At 36.2% G+C, this 14,691-nt stretch overlaps 1 protein-coding gene across 6 annotated transcripts in view; it reads right to left on the bottom strand.

The window, feature by feature from the left end:
- LOC121980281 (E3 ubiquitin-protein ligase UPL7-like) overlaps positions 1 to 12,937 on the bottom strand; it is a 30,579-nt gene extending 17,642 nt beyond the window's left edge. The window contains exons 1-8 of one of the 6 annotated variants that reach the window (XR_006111477.1): positions 12,798 to 12,937; positions 12,553 to 12,675; positions 6,451 to 6,688; positions 5,695 to 6,284; positions 4,254 to 5,219; positions 3,818 to 4,149; positions 396 to 674; positions 50 to 302 (exon numbers count right to left, since the gene is read on the bottom strand). Coding sequence is in view for 2 of the 6 variants with exons in the window: in XM_042532258.1 (XP_042388192.1) it covers positions 50 to 302; positions 396 to 674; positions 3,818 to 4,149; positions 4,254 to 5,219; positions 5,695 to 6,284; positions 6,451 to 6,688; positions 12,553 to 12,675; positions 12,798 to 12,824 (2,808 nt within the window). In the remaining 4 variants the exon portion in view is untranslated. Of the gene's footprint in view, positions 1 to 49; positions 303 to 395; positions 675 to 3,817; positions 4,150 to 4,253; positions 5,220 to 5,694; positions 6,412 to 6,450; positions 6,689 to 12,552; positions 12,704 to 12,797 lie in introns of those variants that run through there. The other 5 variants (XR_006111479.1, XR_006111478.1, XM_042532259.1 and 2 more) reach the window with 5 other exon arrangements.
- Positions 12,938 to 14,691: the final 1,754 nt, after the last annotated feature.

Genomic DNA, 14,691 nt, shown 5'->3' with positions numbered 1-14,691 from the left:
GCAACATTGTAAAAATAGTCAAATATTAATCCCCAAGAAAAAGGTTTACCTTCACATACATGAGATTCCTATATAGCTCAGAATCTAGTGTTGAGAGTTCATCAAGAAAACTATAACGTCCTAAGAGCTTCTGCACAAATACCAGTGAAAAGCTATATTCTAATAAAATGCCTTCATAAAGAGCTTTCCCAACAACCCTTCCAAGGAATTCAATCAACTCCATGCCATTCTCTAACAATCTTGCAGCCATACTAGGAATTAAAGTGCTATCTGCAGTTGATGTCTGTGAAAATAGATTGAACCTGCTCCAAACCCAAAAAATGGTATTCAGATTTCAAGAATCTAACCTATCTGGGGGAAAAAAGTATATAAAAGAGAAATCAAATTCAAGTTACTCTGGATCAAAAGCAGCCTTGGATAAATCAGTTAAAAACTCTTTTGATAAACCACCATAGTCAAGACCAGCCTCAGGAAGACCACTTTCACTAATAAATGACACATTAATGCATGACTTCAACTTTGGCCCAAGAAAATTCAATTGCTTGTATCCATCTTCAATTATATGATCTCGACGAACAACTATACCAATTGAACTAGACCCTGGCTCAGATACTTCACCGGTCATTCTTCTGGAAACCTTGTCGAGCTTAATAAGTTCCCTAAACATTTGAACTCTGCAAAGAGGCATTAATATTAACTTAAAAATAGTCTATGGAGTAGGTAATAGAATAGCCAGCAAGCTAATAAATGAATAGTTTACTGTTCTTATATAGTCACCAGTAAAGTGTTCTTGTAAGACAATAAAACAAACAAGAAATATTTTTGAGGCAAAACAAGGTAGGCAACTAGATGTTCACAGCAATCTATATCAATCATCAAAAGAGAGAATTAAGCTTATACGTATTGATTGAGGCTAAATCTACATTCTAAAAGATACCAGACTATCTATCATTAATCCAATTGTTAAAGCATTAAGTGCACTCAAAGGTCCACTCTGATTAACCACCACAGATGTCTAACACATGAAATGCTATTGATTAAATCAATGTGGCAGAAGGCGATTCGCTCGCCCCCAGCGCCCCCGCCAACCTGTCCCTAGGCCAACACGGAGGAGGTAAATCACGGATGACTACTAGCCATTAGTGCAAATGGCCAAGACATGGGGGAGGTTATGCTCGGTCACGCCGAGTTTCGACCCCAAGACCTCATGTGGCAACACCCCATGCCTTAACCATCACACCGCCCCGAGGGGACTTCTATTGATTAAATCAAGCTCTTTGAACAAATGTGGAACAGGGACAAATCAGACTGCCAATTAAACATTAATTTATTATTGCTGCTGAATCTGGAGAAGAGATATCAATGGCTTCCTCGTTTGGACTATGGCCACAATAGCATTTCTTCTTGCCTATGGTGATACGAACAAGAAAAAAAAGGAGTTTTTGCATAAGAGGTGGTAGCCCTGTAATAATATCAGAAATTGAAATAAAAGGTACCGTCCCTCCTCCCCCCACCCACCCACATCCCCTTCCTATGCAGCTCATAGTCAATTATTTCAAAACTTTACAATTAGACAAGCAAACTAATCCATTGTAAATATGTAACTCTTTGTAAAACATATACCAGTAGCACTAGTACGAACAGCATTCTATTAGTAATGCAACTAAACCACCCACATGACAACTCCATATCCTTTACTTCTTTGCTTCAGCATGTTTCTTCTCTTCTTCAACTTTTTGTCTTCTCTCTTATTTGTTTCTATTGTCCATGAGAATAGCATCAATATATTTACAATGGCATTCTTGTAAGACCCTCCCTCAGAGTAAAATGACCAGAACCTCATTTCTCCTCACAGCATTTCTCCCCTCTTTATAGTATATTTCAAAGCCTTAGACTTAGACTACCAAGCCAGTCTGGCTTCACAAGCTCTCTTCTATCTCTTGCCCTAGTCCACAAGCCTCCTTCCACCATATACAACAAGTCCCCCTCCACCCTATTCGGTGAATCCCTCCCTTAATCCTTGTTTCCAGCCCAATGGCATTCAAGATCCCTCCTCTGCCCTCGTCAAAGAAGGGGAATATATTTTATCCCTCGGTTCTCCAAATGTAGAAATTATTTCTCTGTAAAGACTATTCCAATCAAATCAACCCTCGAAAAATATCTTAGACAAAAAAAACCGTAAAACAGAGCGACTCTTATTATGTCAATTTTTTGCATTTAAATGGTTCTCTTTAACATTATTTCTTTATTATTCTTTATAGTGGTTGTGTGGACATATGGATAAAATAATATTAGAAAGAAAATTGAGATTACACTTATCGAAGGAAAACTCTGATAGTCACGTTTAAGATGGTATAGACATGTACTTATACAACTAATAAATGCTCGAGTTAGGCGATTTGAAACTATGATAAATACGCATATTAAACAAGGAAGAGAAAGACAAAGAAGACTCAATTAACAATAGAACAAGATAAAATTTATTTAAATACAGATGATGATATAATAGGAAATAGAACCCAATGGTATAGGAGGATCCATATAGCCAAACTCATCTAGTAGGGCAAGGTTTGGTTGTTGTTGTTGTTATTGTATTATTCTTTATAGTGATTATTTGCGTTAAGTTGTATCATTGACTTTGCCACATGAACCAATTATTGAGCAATAGAATTGTTGCATTGCTAGGTGAATCCAATCCCATCTATAGGAAAGGGCCCATCTAGGCTATTACTAGTGAGACTGGATCAAAACTAGGTCAACATAATTTGAACAGTGCTGACCTGTATTGTAATGATAGATTTCAGCACTGATACCCTATTGTTCCAGCTAAATGATACCCTATTGTTCCAGCTAAATGCCAAAACTGATAATGATCATGACACCAAAACTTTGAACCATGTTATATAGTCAAATAACTTAGAGCGAAATTGATCTCTTAAACTCTAAAGACTGCTAGGGCTGTAAACGAGCCAAGCCGAGCTTTGGGGTGTTCAAGCTTGTTTGATAAGATAACCGAGCCGAGCCAAACCGAGCTTAAAATGAACCAAGCTTTTGAAATGAGTGTTCAAGCTTGGCTTGGTTTATTTTTTTATGAGCTTGAGCTTGTTTGAAGCTTGGCTTGAGCTTGGTTCGTTTAGATGTTATCAAGCTCTCAATTCAAGCTTGGCTTGAGCTTGGTTCGAGCTTGGCTTGAGCTTGGTTCGTTTAGATGTTATCAAGCTCTCATTTCAAGTTTGTTTGATTGTCTGAAACTTTTAATTATTTGATTGGTTATTAAGATTGATAATTTAAATTTATTTATTTTATTTTATTATTTATTTAGCATATTGAAAAGTGTTTTATTAATAAATATGGTTCATGAACATTGTTCACGAACGTTGTTCACGAACGTTAACGAGCTGAACACATATGTGTTCAAGCTTGTTTGTTTAGCTTAACGAGTTGTTCAAGCTTGTTTGTTTAATTAATCTTATGTATATTAAACGAATATAAACAAGCTCTTACCAAGCCGAACACCAAGCTTGTTCATGAATACTTAGTTCATTTACAGTCCTAAAGACTGCATAACTACAACTACAGAAGAGAACAAACTATGATTCAACAACTATTGAATAAGAAGCTAGATTATCAAGGATTGAGTGCCCTTTACATAGGAAGATATAGAATAGTGGCTTTAGGTGAGATGTCCAATGAAAGTAGACCATACACAATAAGGATTTGACAACATGAAATCTTGAATCAAATAACATTTGGTGAATGAAATTAAATATATTGCTGTAGACATCTGGCATCAATGGAAATCTAAAGAGGACAATACCTTTCCTCAAAAGGATACAGATGTGGTACAGTTGTTAGAATAGAGCTCACTGCTGGAATGGTGGAAACATCTACAGCTTGCAGATTTGAAAATGCAGCTTCATGAGCTCTAGCAGCTGCTGCAACTGGAATCCAACCTTTTCTAGCAGGAGCTAACCATAGACAAGAGGGACAAAACTTGTGCCTGCAGTCCCTTTCATACAACAAATTAAGGCATTTGACTGCTATGTCTATTACGGATCTGTAATTATTTGCACAATGAACCAAAGAATTGTATACAAATGTATTAAGTGAAGCCGCAATTTTTCGTTGCTGCTGAAGTGTGAAAGGTACCTACAATAGGGAATGGAAAATGACAAATAGCAGGTGAAAGAGGGAAAGAAAATCAGAGAATTGCCAATCGAAAACAGCCTAGTCACTAATTTAGTATCAATTACCTGCTTTTCATAGAACTCTATATCATCTAAAACCAACAAATAGTGTGCATAAGTAGAACAGAAGAGAAACAAAGCACATGACAAATACTTGGAAATGCCTTGGGCACCATGTTTCATAGCTTCAATATCCCACGAGTCATAACTATCCGCAGCACTTTCAACAGGAATTTGAGGAATGTCCCTAGGACTGGCAGTTGACTCATCATTTGACCTTCTAGAAATCTTTTGTATCACAGTAGCCCATCTATGTCCACTCTCCTTCATGCTTCGGCTTTGCCTTGTAACAGAGTTTGCTTCAGTCTGATCCAAAATGGTCTCTTTGTTCTGTTTGACTGCATGAGACATGTGAACAGTTGCACCAAAGATGGCACATTCAAATGCTTCCCAAAATTCCGCAATGAATCCAGGGGTAAAAGAAAGTACATTAAGAATAGATAATGCGCCATTAGCTGGATTTAAAATAGAAAATATCCGAAGAAAATAATAGTAGAAGTATATGACATCTTGTAGCTTGAAACTTCCTTGATTGTCTGAGGTCTGCTTTATGAGATGACCATTGGGTGCTCCATATGAATCTTTTGCCAAGGAGAGAAGCTTCCTCAGATGCCACTGCTGATGCACAGGTTTAAGAAGATCAAAATAGAACATAATATCAGAACATTTATCGGAATTCGCAGATATGGGAATACAATCACTTGTCATGAGCATCTCATCGACATCCCATTTCAATGAGTGTTGGTTACTCTCCAGCCAGGGAACAAACTTCTCCAAAATTCTATTAACAGCATGAGTATAAAGTTTACAATCTAAGCCTTGGATAAAGCAGCCATAAGAACCAGAATCGTCATCCTCAATTGCCAAATTTACGATGTTTGCAAGAGCCCAGCCCAAAGGAGGAATTTCTTTTGTAGCAAAATCGGACTGGTCCAACATCAGCATTTCATCAAAAAGTTTATCTTCGGAAGTCTGCAAGAACCTATCCATACTTTGATCACTTTAATGAAATCAATAAAAACAGTGTAAATGTTCCAGATATGCTAGATGTTAAGTTGAATAGGGTACAAGAAACATATTGTAGGAATTATCTAATTCTCCTTCCTAAATTGAGAATACACAAATAAACCCTCTAAAATAAACTTGGCCAGTTTGCACATGAAGAATGAAGCCTACATTTACTCAAAAGTATGTAAATACCACACCTACTTGAAAAATGTCTGACTTGCAGAGTTCCTATAAAGGATCAACTTCCACAGGAGCAGAATTTTCCACAAAATCTAGTAGAATAAAGTGTCCTACTTTACTGATAGTGTCGAATTAAACACAATTCAATATAATCTTTTTTTAAAATCAGCAATAGGAAAGTCCAAACAACAAAAACATAAATAACAGAGTTATTATGTATAAAGAAATGCATGAAAAGATTTGCAAGTAGTCGTCTTACCAGTAAGACAGAGAAACATGGTAGTAGTACATGCTCATGCTTAAGAGCAGGTAACAGAATACTTGGTAGGTATCTAGTCAGATATGGCACTGTCATTACATAAATACAGTACTTTTTAGATGCTTCATACACATCAATCCTACCAGTATCCCTATCATTTAACATCATCGAATGAAATGGGCGCAGACATAATGTTATGGCGCTAGCAGTGATCAGAAGATTATTTTCCAATGATGAGACTGTGTTCCTCCAGGATGAAGATTGTGGAGCATTTCTTAAAATGTACTTCCTAAAACAGCTATATATGCCATTAGTATTTGTTGTCATATATCTAATTAATCTCTTCACAGCAAGATCTGCATCATTGATATCTCTGGTTCTAAAATTCTTCCACCCTTTTACATCAGTCAAAGAAACAAGTAACCGCATTGATAGAGCAGCAACTGTAACCATCTCATCCGGATGACTAGAGTTAGAACAGTCGGCAAGGATAAATAAACACAATGAAACTAATCGTTGTGTTTGGTGTAGCCATGCAGATTTCTCCTGAGGCGTACCCACTGTTAATAAGCAAAAGTTTTTTTGTGTATCTACAAGTCAAAGGAAAATATGTCAGCAAAATAACTGGAATACATAGACTATAATAAAATCCCAGGAAAGAATTGATGATTCTGATATCATTATGAATTTAGAATTCAATATCAAAAACAATGCTGCAACCAATTTAGGATACAAAACTAAGAAAACATTGCATACCAGTTGAGCTAATACTTTGTAAGAGAATTCCAAAACATTTTGTGATACATTTCACATTTCTAATTTGACACCTCCACAAAATTGGTGAGTGAGTAACAAAGAAAAGAAATGGCCTTAATAAATTATTTGAGATCCATGCACCGCTCATGTGATCCTCATAGCAATCAGCTAATGCTTCCCATTCTTCTCGAAGTTGTTCTGAGACCTTTTTGATGACAATATACCTCCTCCATACTCTCTGCACAATGAGCAACAAGGGGAAAAACATATTAAAATACTTTGTAAGGATTGAAATTATAATTGTTACCTACTTAAAAGATATTTTTAAGACCAATAAATAAAAAGGAAAATCACATAGAATCATTTATCACTGGTATAAGTCAGTGAATATTGAAGCACACTATGTAATATAATTCTCTGGAGAAGAAGCACATCTACACTATGAGACTGCTTGTGAGGTTACATGGATGTTGAGTTCATAAGTACTAAGGATTACTTTGGATAAATCAAATGATTGGAACTTTAACCTATTGGTTCAGACTACTAAACTTGAAAAAATGTGGTGAGCAGATAATGTCAGCCCAAGCAGCACACGCCATGGATTTCCAAAAACGAGTACGTACTTATGGGGTACCAAAAGACTATGAAGTTTGGTAATCAGGAACTTCCATAATTCTCTCGCAAAGGAGATACTTTTGATTTTCCACTTAGAACACAACTTGATACTGTGCAGCAATGTTTAATTGATAACATCTGGAATATCCCTACTTCACCAGGCGTATCTAGCCAGAAGATAGTCATTATCAATGCTCTCTTCAATTACTTTTCCACTACCATACAAAAACCACTTGGAAAGAAGTTTACTTGTTATGCAATTTTCTCAGGATCATATGCTGGTCTGTATTCTACTTGGGATGAAGTCAAAAGTCTACTTCCAGAAGAAGATAAACCTTCTTATAAAGGTTTCTATTCTCTTAATGAAGCCTATGACTTATTAAGAGAAAAATTAGGCCCAAATTTCATTATAAGCCCCATACTTCAGTCTCAGACTAACAACAATAAACTTCAAGAAGACAAAACTTATTTGATGGCTGCTACTTCTTCGACTACAGAACAGCAAGATACTGATCTTTTGTCTGTTCCACTTAAACCCCTTAATTACCATTCTTTAGAAACTCTTCAAGGACAAAAGAAGAGAGATAACCTCTTCTCTTTAAAGGCACTTCCAGAAGATATTACTTTATACTTGAGAATACTAGGAGATACATCCTCCTACAAGACTTTCTTAGAATTATCTGATGCACTTAATTGGTTCCATCAGAAACTCACCACTGGTATTATGATTACTTATACAGAAGAATACTCAGATAAACTTCCGTGTACCAATCAATTTCCTCAGTGCACTCGGCCTATGGAATCAGGCTGCAGATGCCAACTATTATACTCAATTAGACAAGCTAACTTACAACTTGAAAAGTTTCAAAAATGAAACTACAGAGGAAGACTTATTACACCAGACTCTTTAATGACTTATGGACTTCTACATCAAGTTTGGATACAAGAATTAGATTCTATTCCATTATTACCTCCAACTCTGGGAAGACTTACTCAACATTTAATAGAAGAAAGAGAAACTTTTGTTCTAGCTACTTTTGATAGCTCGCCACCAGAATGACTTGCTACACAAATAGAACCAGCTCGACACTTGATTAAACTTGATGTTCAAAGCCTCAACATTCAGTTATCAGCTTTTGAAGATTACCCTTCTCATCCAGACAAAGAATGGCTTTCACCAAAACCATTGTCTGAACAACTTAAACATTGGAGAGCTTCTCTCCAAGGGAGTTCCTGGTTATGGGATCCATATCACGATCCTACAGAATACGTCTTGGCAGGAGAAACATTTACAGAGAAAATTTACTGGCCTACTAAATGTGGCACAGTTCATTTTCCCTTTCACTATACAACTCAGCATCAAAATTTATGGCAGTTCTATCAAAAGAAAAATGCTGCATGGCTAAAACAGAAGACTCCTTCCATTGTGTCAACTACAACACTTCCGCCCTCAATGGGCTCAGTAGAAGAAGCCAATTTAATTAATATGATGGAAATATAAGTCCTGACGGAAGCAATGATGTCAGCATGAATCGTGACGAAAGCAATGACCTCAACTATTATATGACCTAAGTGCTGACCTCAAACTGCAACACTTCAGATTCCACGTTGCACTTCTAGTTTCTTCCTCTCCTCTCTATAAATAAATGTCTTCTCTTCATACAAGAGGCATCGAAGCAAATGTAAGCATTAGTGTACTGAAGTTTGTAAGCCCTTTGTAAGCAGTTCAGTTTGTAAGCTCTTCTTTCTCTTCTCTTGTAAGTATTTGGTCTCTAAATACTAATATTGTGTTTTCAGAATATGGCTGAGTAGTTTTCTTCTCTCTCTAAACCTTCTGGTGTTTATTTGTTGTTTAAAAACAATAGTCCTCAGTCCTTCTCAGATGCTTTCATCTGTAACTAGCTAAGAGAGAAGACGGAGTTCTAGTTTTTGGTTATATAAAACCTGTGCTGGCTAAGTAAGACAATATAGCGTTCATACTACAGTAAGACCTGAATGGCCGGGGTAAGAAACCAAGAACTATACAAAAGCTCTAGAGGCTCTCTACTAGGTGAGGCTCACTGGTGAGTTCGAGAACAACAGATAATTATCTAAGGTTTAGAGTGACTTCTTTATCCAACAGCCAACTCTTTCATCTTTCCAGCCAACTCTTTTATTAAAAAAAAAAAAAACCTCCAAAATCTAATTTTAATTATAATCTCACATCCTCTGCTACACCCCCTCCAGCTAAATCTTGTAATCCCACATCCTCTTCTACACCTTGTCCATGTACACCTAAAGTTCCAAAAGTAACGCTATCACTACAGGAAAACTAGACAATACCAAAGTTTGAGGGATTATAATTAAAATTAGATTTTGGAGGTTTTTTTTTTTTTAATAAAAGAGTTGGCTGGAAAGATGAAAGAGTTGGTTGTTGGATAAAGAACTCACTCTAAACCTTAGATAATTATCTGTTGTTCTCGAACTCACCAGTGAGCCTCACCTAGTAAAGAGCCTCTAGAGCTTTTGTATAGTTCTTGGTTTCTTACCCCGGTCATTCAGGTCTTACTGTAGCATGAACGCTATATTGCCTTACTTAGCCAGCACAGGTTTTATAGAACAAAAAACTAGAACTCCGTCTTCTCTCTTAGCTAGTTACAGATGAAAGCATCTGAGAAGGACTGAGGACTATTGTTTTTAAACAACAAATAAATACCAGAAGGTTTAGAGAGAGAAGAAAACTACTCATCCATATTCTGAAAACACAATATTAGTATTTAGAGACAAAATACTTACAAGAAAAGAGAAAGAAGAGCTTACAAACTGAACTGCTTACAAAGGGCTTACAAACTTCAGTACACTAATGCTTACACTTGCTTCGATGCCTCTTGTATGAAGAGAAGGCATTTATTTATAGAGAGGAGAGGAAGAAACTAGAAGTGCAACGTGGAATCTGAAGTGTTGCAGTATGAGATCATCACTTAGGTCATATAATAGTTGAGGGCATTGCTTTCGTCATGATTCCTGTTGTCCGTCAGGACTTATATTTCCATCATATTAATTAAATTGGCTTCCTGTTGTCTGTCAGGACTTATATTTCCATCATATTAATTAAATTGGCTTCTTCTACTGAGCCCATTGAGGGCGGAAGTGTTGTAGTTGACACAATGCAAGGAGTCTTCTGTTTTAGCCATGCAGCATTTTTCTTTTGATAGAACTGGCATAAATTTTGATGCTAAGTTGTATAGTGAAAGGGAAAATGAACTGTGCCACATTTAGTAGGCCAGTAAATTTTCTCTGTAAATGTTTCTCCTGCCAAGATGTATTCTGTAGGATCGTGATATGGATCCCATAACCAGGAACTCCCTTGGAGAGAAGCTCTCCAATGTTTAAGTTGTTCAGACAATGGTTTTGGTGAAAGTCATTCTTTGTCTGGATGAGAAGGGTAATCTTCAAAAGCTGATAACTGAATGTTGAGGCCTTGAACGTCAAGTTTAATCAAGTGTCGAGCTGGTTCTGTTTGTGTAGCAAGCCATTCTGGTGGCGAGCTATCAAAAGTAGCTAGAGCAAAAGTTTCTCTTTCTTCTATTAAATGTTGAGTAAGTCTTCCCAGAGTTGGAGGTAATAATGGAATAGAATCTAATTCTTGTATCCAAACTTGATGTAGTAGTCCATAAGTCATTAAAGAGTCTGGTGTAATAAGTCTTCCTTTGTAGTTTTGTTTTTGAAACTTTTCAAGTTGTAAGTTAGCTTGTCTAATTGAGTATAATAGTTGGCATCTGCAGCCTGATTCCATAGACTGAGTGCACTGAGGAAATTGATTGGTACACGGAAGTTCATCTGAGTATTCTTCTGTATAAGTAATCATAATACCAGTGGTGAGATTCTGATGGAACCAATTAAGTGCATCAGATAATTCTAAGAAAGTCTTGTAGGAGGATGTATCTCCTAGTATTCTCAAGTATAAAGTAATATCTTCTGGAAGTGCCTTTAAAGAGAAGAGGTTATCTCTCTTCTTTTGTCCTTGAAGAGTTTCTAAAGAATGGTAATTAAGGGATTTAAGTGGAACAGACAAAAGATCAGTATCTTGCTGTTCTATAGTCGAAGAAGTAGCAGCCATCAAATAAGTTTTGTCTTCTTGAAGTTTATTGTTGTTAGTCTGAGACTGAAGTATGGGGCTTATAATGAAATTTGGGCCTAATTTTTCTCTTAATAAGTCATAGGCTTCATTAAGAGAATAGAAACCTTTATAAGAAGGTTTATCTTCTTCTGGAAGTAGACTTTTGACTTCATCCCAAGTAGAATACAGACCAGCATATGGTCCTAAGAAAATTGCATAACAAGTAACGGTACCTCATAGGTTCTTAAAGACTTTATAGTTTCAATTTGGTCGCTAGATCTTCAAAACTTTATAGTCCATCTGTTAGATTACTTTATGTCAAGTAGTAAATAGATAGTGGTAGTCGAAAGCATATTCATTAAGAATGTTGAGACAATGAAACACCTCATAGTGAGGCATGTCCATGTCAACATAATCAGCAATGATGATGTAGTGGTGACATGGTTACTTAGAAAGAATAGTCCTAAAAAATGTAAGTTACTCAACATAAACAAACTAAAAATCATCCACAGTAGAGCATCGGAGTGAATACTAAAACCATATGCAAAACAAAATGCCATAATATTTTATGAAGTTTATCATAAGTAACAAATGTTTGGTACTTCAGAAAGCTTTATATTAGCCTCTATTAGTAAAGGAATCTTTTCAAATTAGAAGCTGGCTTGCGATATGAAATGTTTCTTTCCATTTTTTCCAATCATAAATCTGGATTTCCTGGAGGAAATTTGAAGATTATGATGCATGGTTTAAATATACACCATTTAGCTAGTAGCCCAGTTCATGCACATTCTAATTAGTCATCAAGCTTGTAGACTTGAATGCAGTCCATGAAGAATAGAAATATTAAGCGCCCATCGAAGTTTTAGCTCATAGACTAGTTCAAGCTTTTATATATCTTTCTCTCTTTTTCTCTTGTATTTGACTTTAAATTATGTAACCACCAAAATACTAACTAATGACTATTGCCTTCCTTCAATTCGAGTGCATACTGAAATAAGCAACTTTCCTGCCAGACAGAAATATACCTCAGTCACCTAACTACCAAACGTGGATAAAATTCTCGCAATCAATCAAGGATCCTAAGACCTGATGGAACGTCTACTACACAGTTGTTTTTAACATTTTGAGAGATGGAAAAAATCCTAATCATGTTTATAATGTCACGGCGAACTTGAACATCAATTCTTCGACTCAGTTGTGAAAAGAAAACCCCGGCTCAAAGAAGCTCTTTCGATCTGTGTCTGGTCGGATTGGAGGATTTGGAGAGGAAGTGGGAATGATTTATTATCCCTGCCCCCACCTCCCCACCTTCTCCGTTCCTCCTCCTCACTCAAGTATTAAGGTCAATTTTCCACAGACATTCACATCGACCAAATTAATGTACAAACCTGGATGAAGAGGGCGGCGGCCGAGGCACGGCGCTGGTAGCTGCGGAGCTCTCTATCATGGGCAAGCTTCTCGAGAAGAGCATCCCGTGAGATCTCCTTAGCGCTAGCACCCCTCAGCGAGACCTGCGATGGCCACAGATGTCGAGTTTTTCTGCGATTTGAGCTCTTTGGGTTTCCTTTCGAGAACTTCAAGCCGGAAGAACGATTCCAAATTGTGGCACAAAGATGGATCGTCGAGGAGTTACCTGTCGTTGTTTCGCTGGCGCCGACATGCCGGTCGGGTTCCGTCCTCCGGCTAAGCTTACGACTTCCTCTGTGTCCTTTTCTCTCTCTCTCTCTACGGGATGGAAGCTCGCATCGGTTCGTTTATAGTATCATTAAAAAATTATATATATATATATATAAATAAAAATTCATTATATTATATTATTCAATAAAAGTATATTTAAAATACAAAATTAAGTTATAATAGAATATAGGTCTATATTCTTAACTAATTTCCGTTCAATATACGTGATAAAAAAATAAAACTGTCATACCTTCCAGACTAACTTCTGTTCAATATATACTATAGAATGTAAAATAATTTTTTGAAAAAATCATCCTCCATTATATTCAAAATAATTTTAAATAAAGCAATTCGTGTCAAGCAATCTACACTATAATATAACTTTTTGATCAGAATAAATTATTTTAAGGCATAAAAAGTAAAAGTTTTAGCTATAGTATTTCTCACTCAAAAATATCATGCCAAAATGTTCTTATTATAAGAAGCACAAGACTTATTACAAATGAAATGACAATCCAATTATCCAAGGAGTGCAAAATACATTAGTCTAGTCGGAACTAATACGAGACTTTTGAGCATAAAATATATTAGTCGAAACTAATCCTCAATACAAATCATCCTCTGAGTTTCGGCCTTACCCTCCCCCTTCTCACCTCCTCCAGCTACTACTTCTTCGTCCTCACTGCCCTCCCATGCATCGCCAAATCAATCTCCGCTGCTTTCTTTTACTTTTTCTTTTTTCGTCCCGTCCACACATCAATTATCTATATTCTCTATTATTGCATGACCACCGACTCCACCTTTGACTTTTCTTGGAACAACTGCAGCAAAGATCTTCGTCATTAGGCTCGTATTATATATTATAGACATGGAATTGAGACCTTAAATAATTAGACCTAAATTCATATTTCAGAATTTTTTGATATTATTTTTTACTTTTATCTTTTTAGGTATGTAATTAAAACCTTGAGTAATTAGGATCTAAATTTATTTTGAACTTTTGTTTTCACCCCGAATCTTCTATGTAGTTATCGTGCTCGACCTAGCTTTCAGGTTCCTGTTCGTGGCTTCAGGGTCGAGTTAGCAACTACTTGTCCTCTCATTCCAGTGTCTTCTCCTTTCTTCCGTCGTGGTCACTTTGATTTTCGGTGAGTGCATGCAAACATTATGGGTTCTATCGTTGGTGGGCATGCGACAATTGTCTTGTTGAGTGTCAAAACAATTCTCTCGTTGTGCCAGCCTATGCTCCGGAGCCGAGCTGCCTGTAAAAAAAAATTAATTAAAAAAAAACAGATAGGCTACAACGTAAATAGTCCATATCTAGATCCGTCTCTAAACTAAATGATCCAAACTAACAAGGCAATCAAGCAATTACACTAATTTAAATTTTCTATGGCATTTTACTAATTGAGCATGAAGATTCTAGGATTTTTCATTTTGCTTATAGAACGTTTATAATATCTAAATCAGGTATCATATTCTGGAAATATCTCTCCTTTTTTTAATGAAATAATCATGAATTTTTTTTTATATATTTTTACTTTTTTTTAAATGATTCTGAATTATCTAGGTCAATCATCAATCAATTTAGGATGAAACTAGCTAATAGATTTAAGTCAATCGGGTTTGATATTTTCAAAGCAAGGGATTCTTAAGAATTTTTTGGTGGTGTTGATTAATGAGTATCATTATCGTAGTGGCAAAAGGTGAATATGTTCACTCCAAGTACCCTCATCAATCCGTCTCAGGGCCAATACGAAGGAGGTAAATCGCGGACGGCTACTAACCTTTGGAATAATAACTAACACATAAAAATGAGTATCATTACCGTAAACCTTATAATGAGTGCT

The sequence above is a fragment of the Zingiber officinale genome, chromosome 5A (assembly GCF_018446385.1).
Source record: "Zingiber officinale cultivar Zhangliang chromosome 5A, Zo_v1.1, whole genome shotgun sequence".
Classification (NCBI taxonomy): domain Eukaryota; kingdom Viridiplantae; phylum Streptophyta; class Magnoliopsida; order Zingiberales; family Zingiberaceae; genus Zingiber; species Zingiber officinale.
This window is presented reverse-complemented; position numbering and strand designations above follow the sequence as displayed.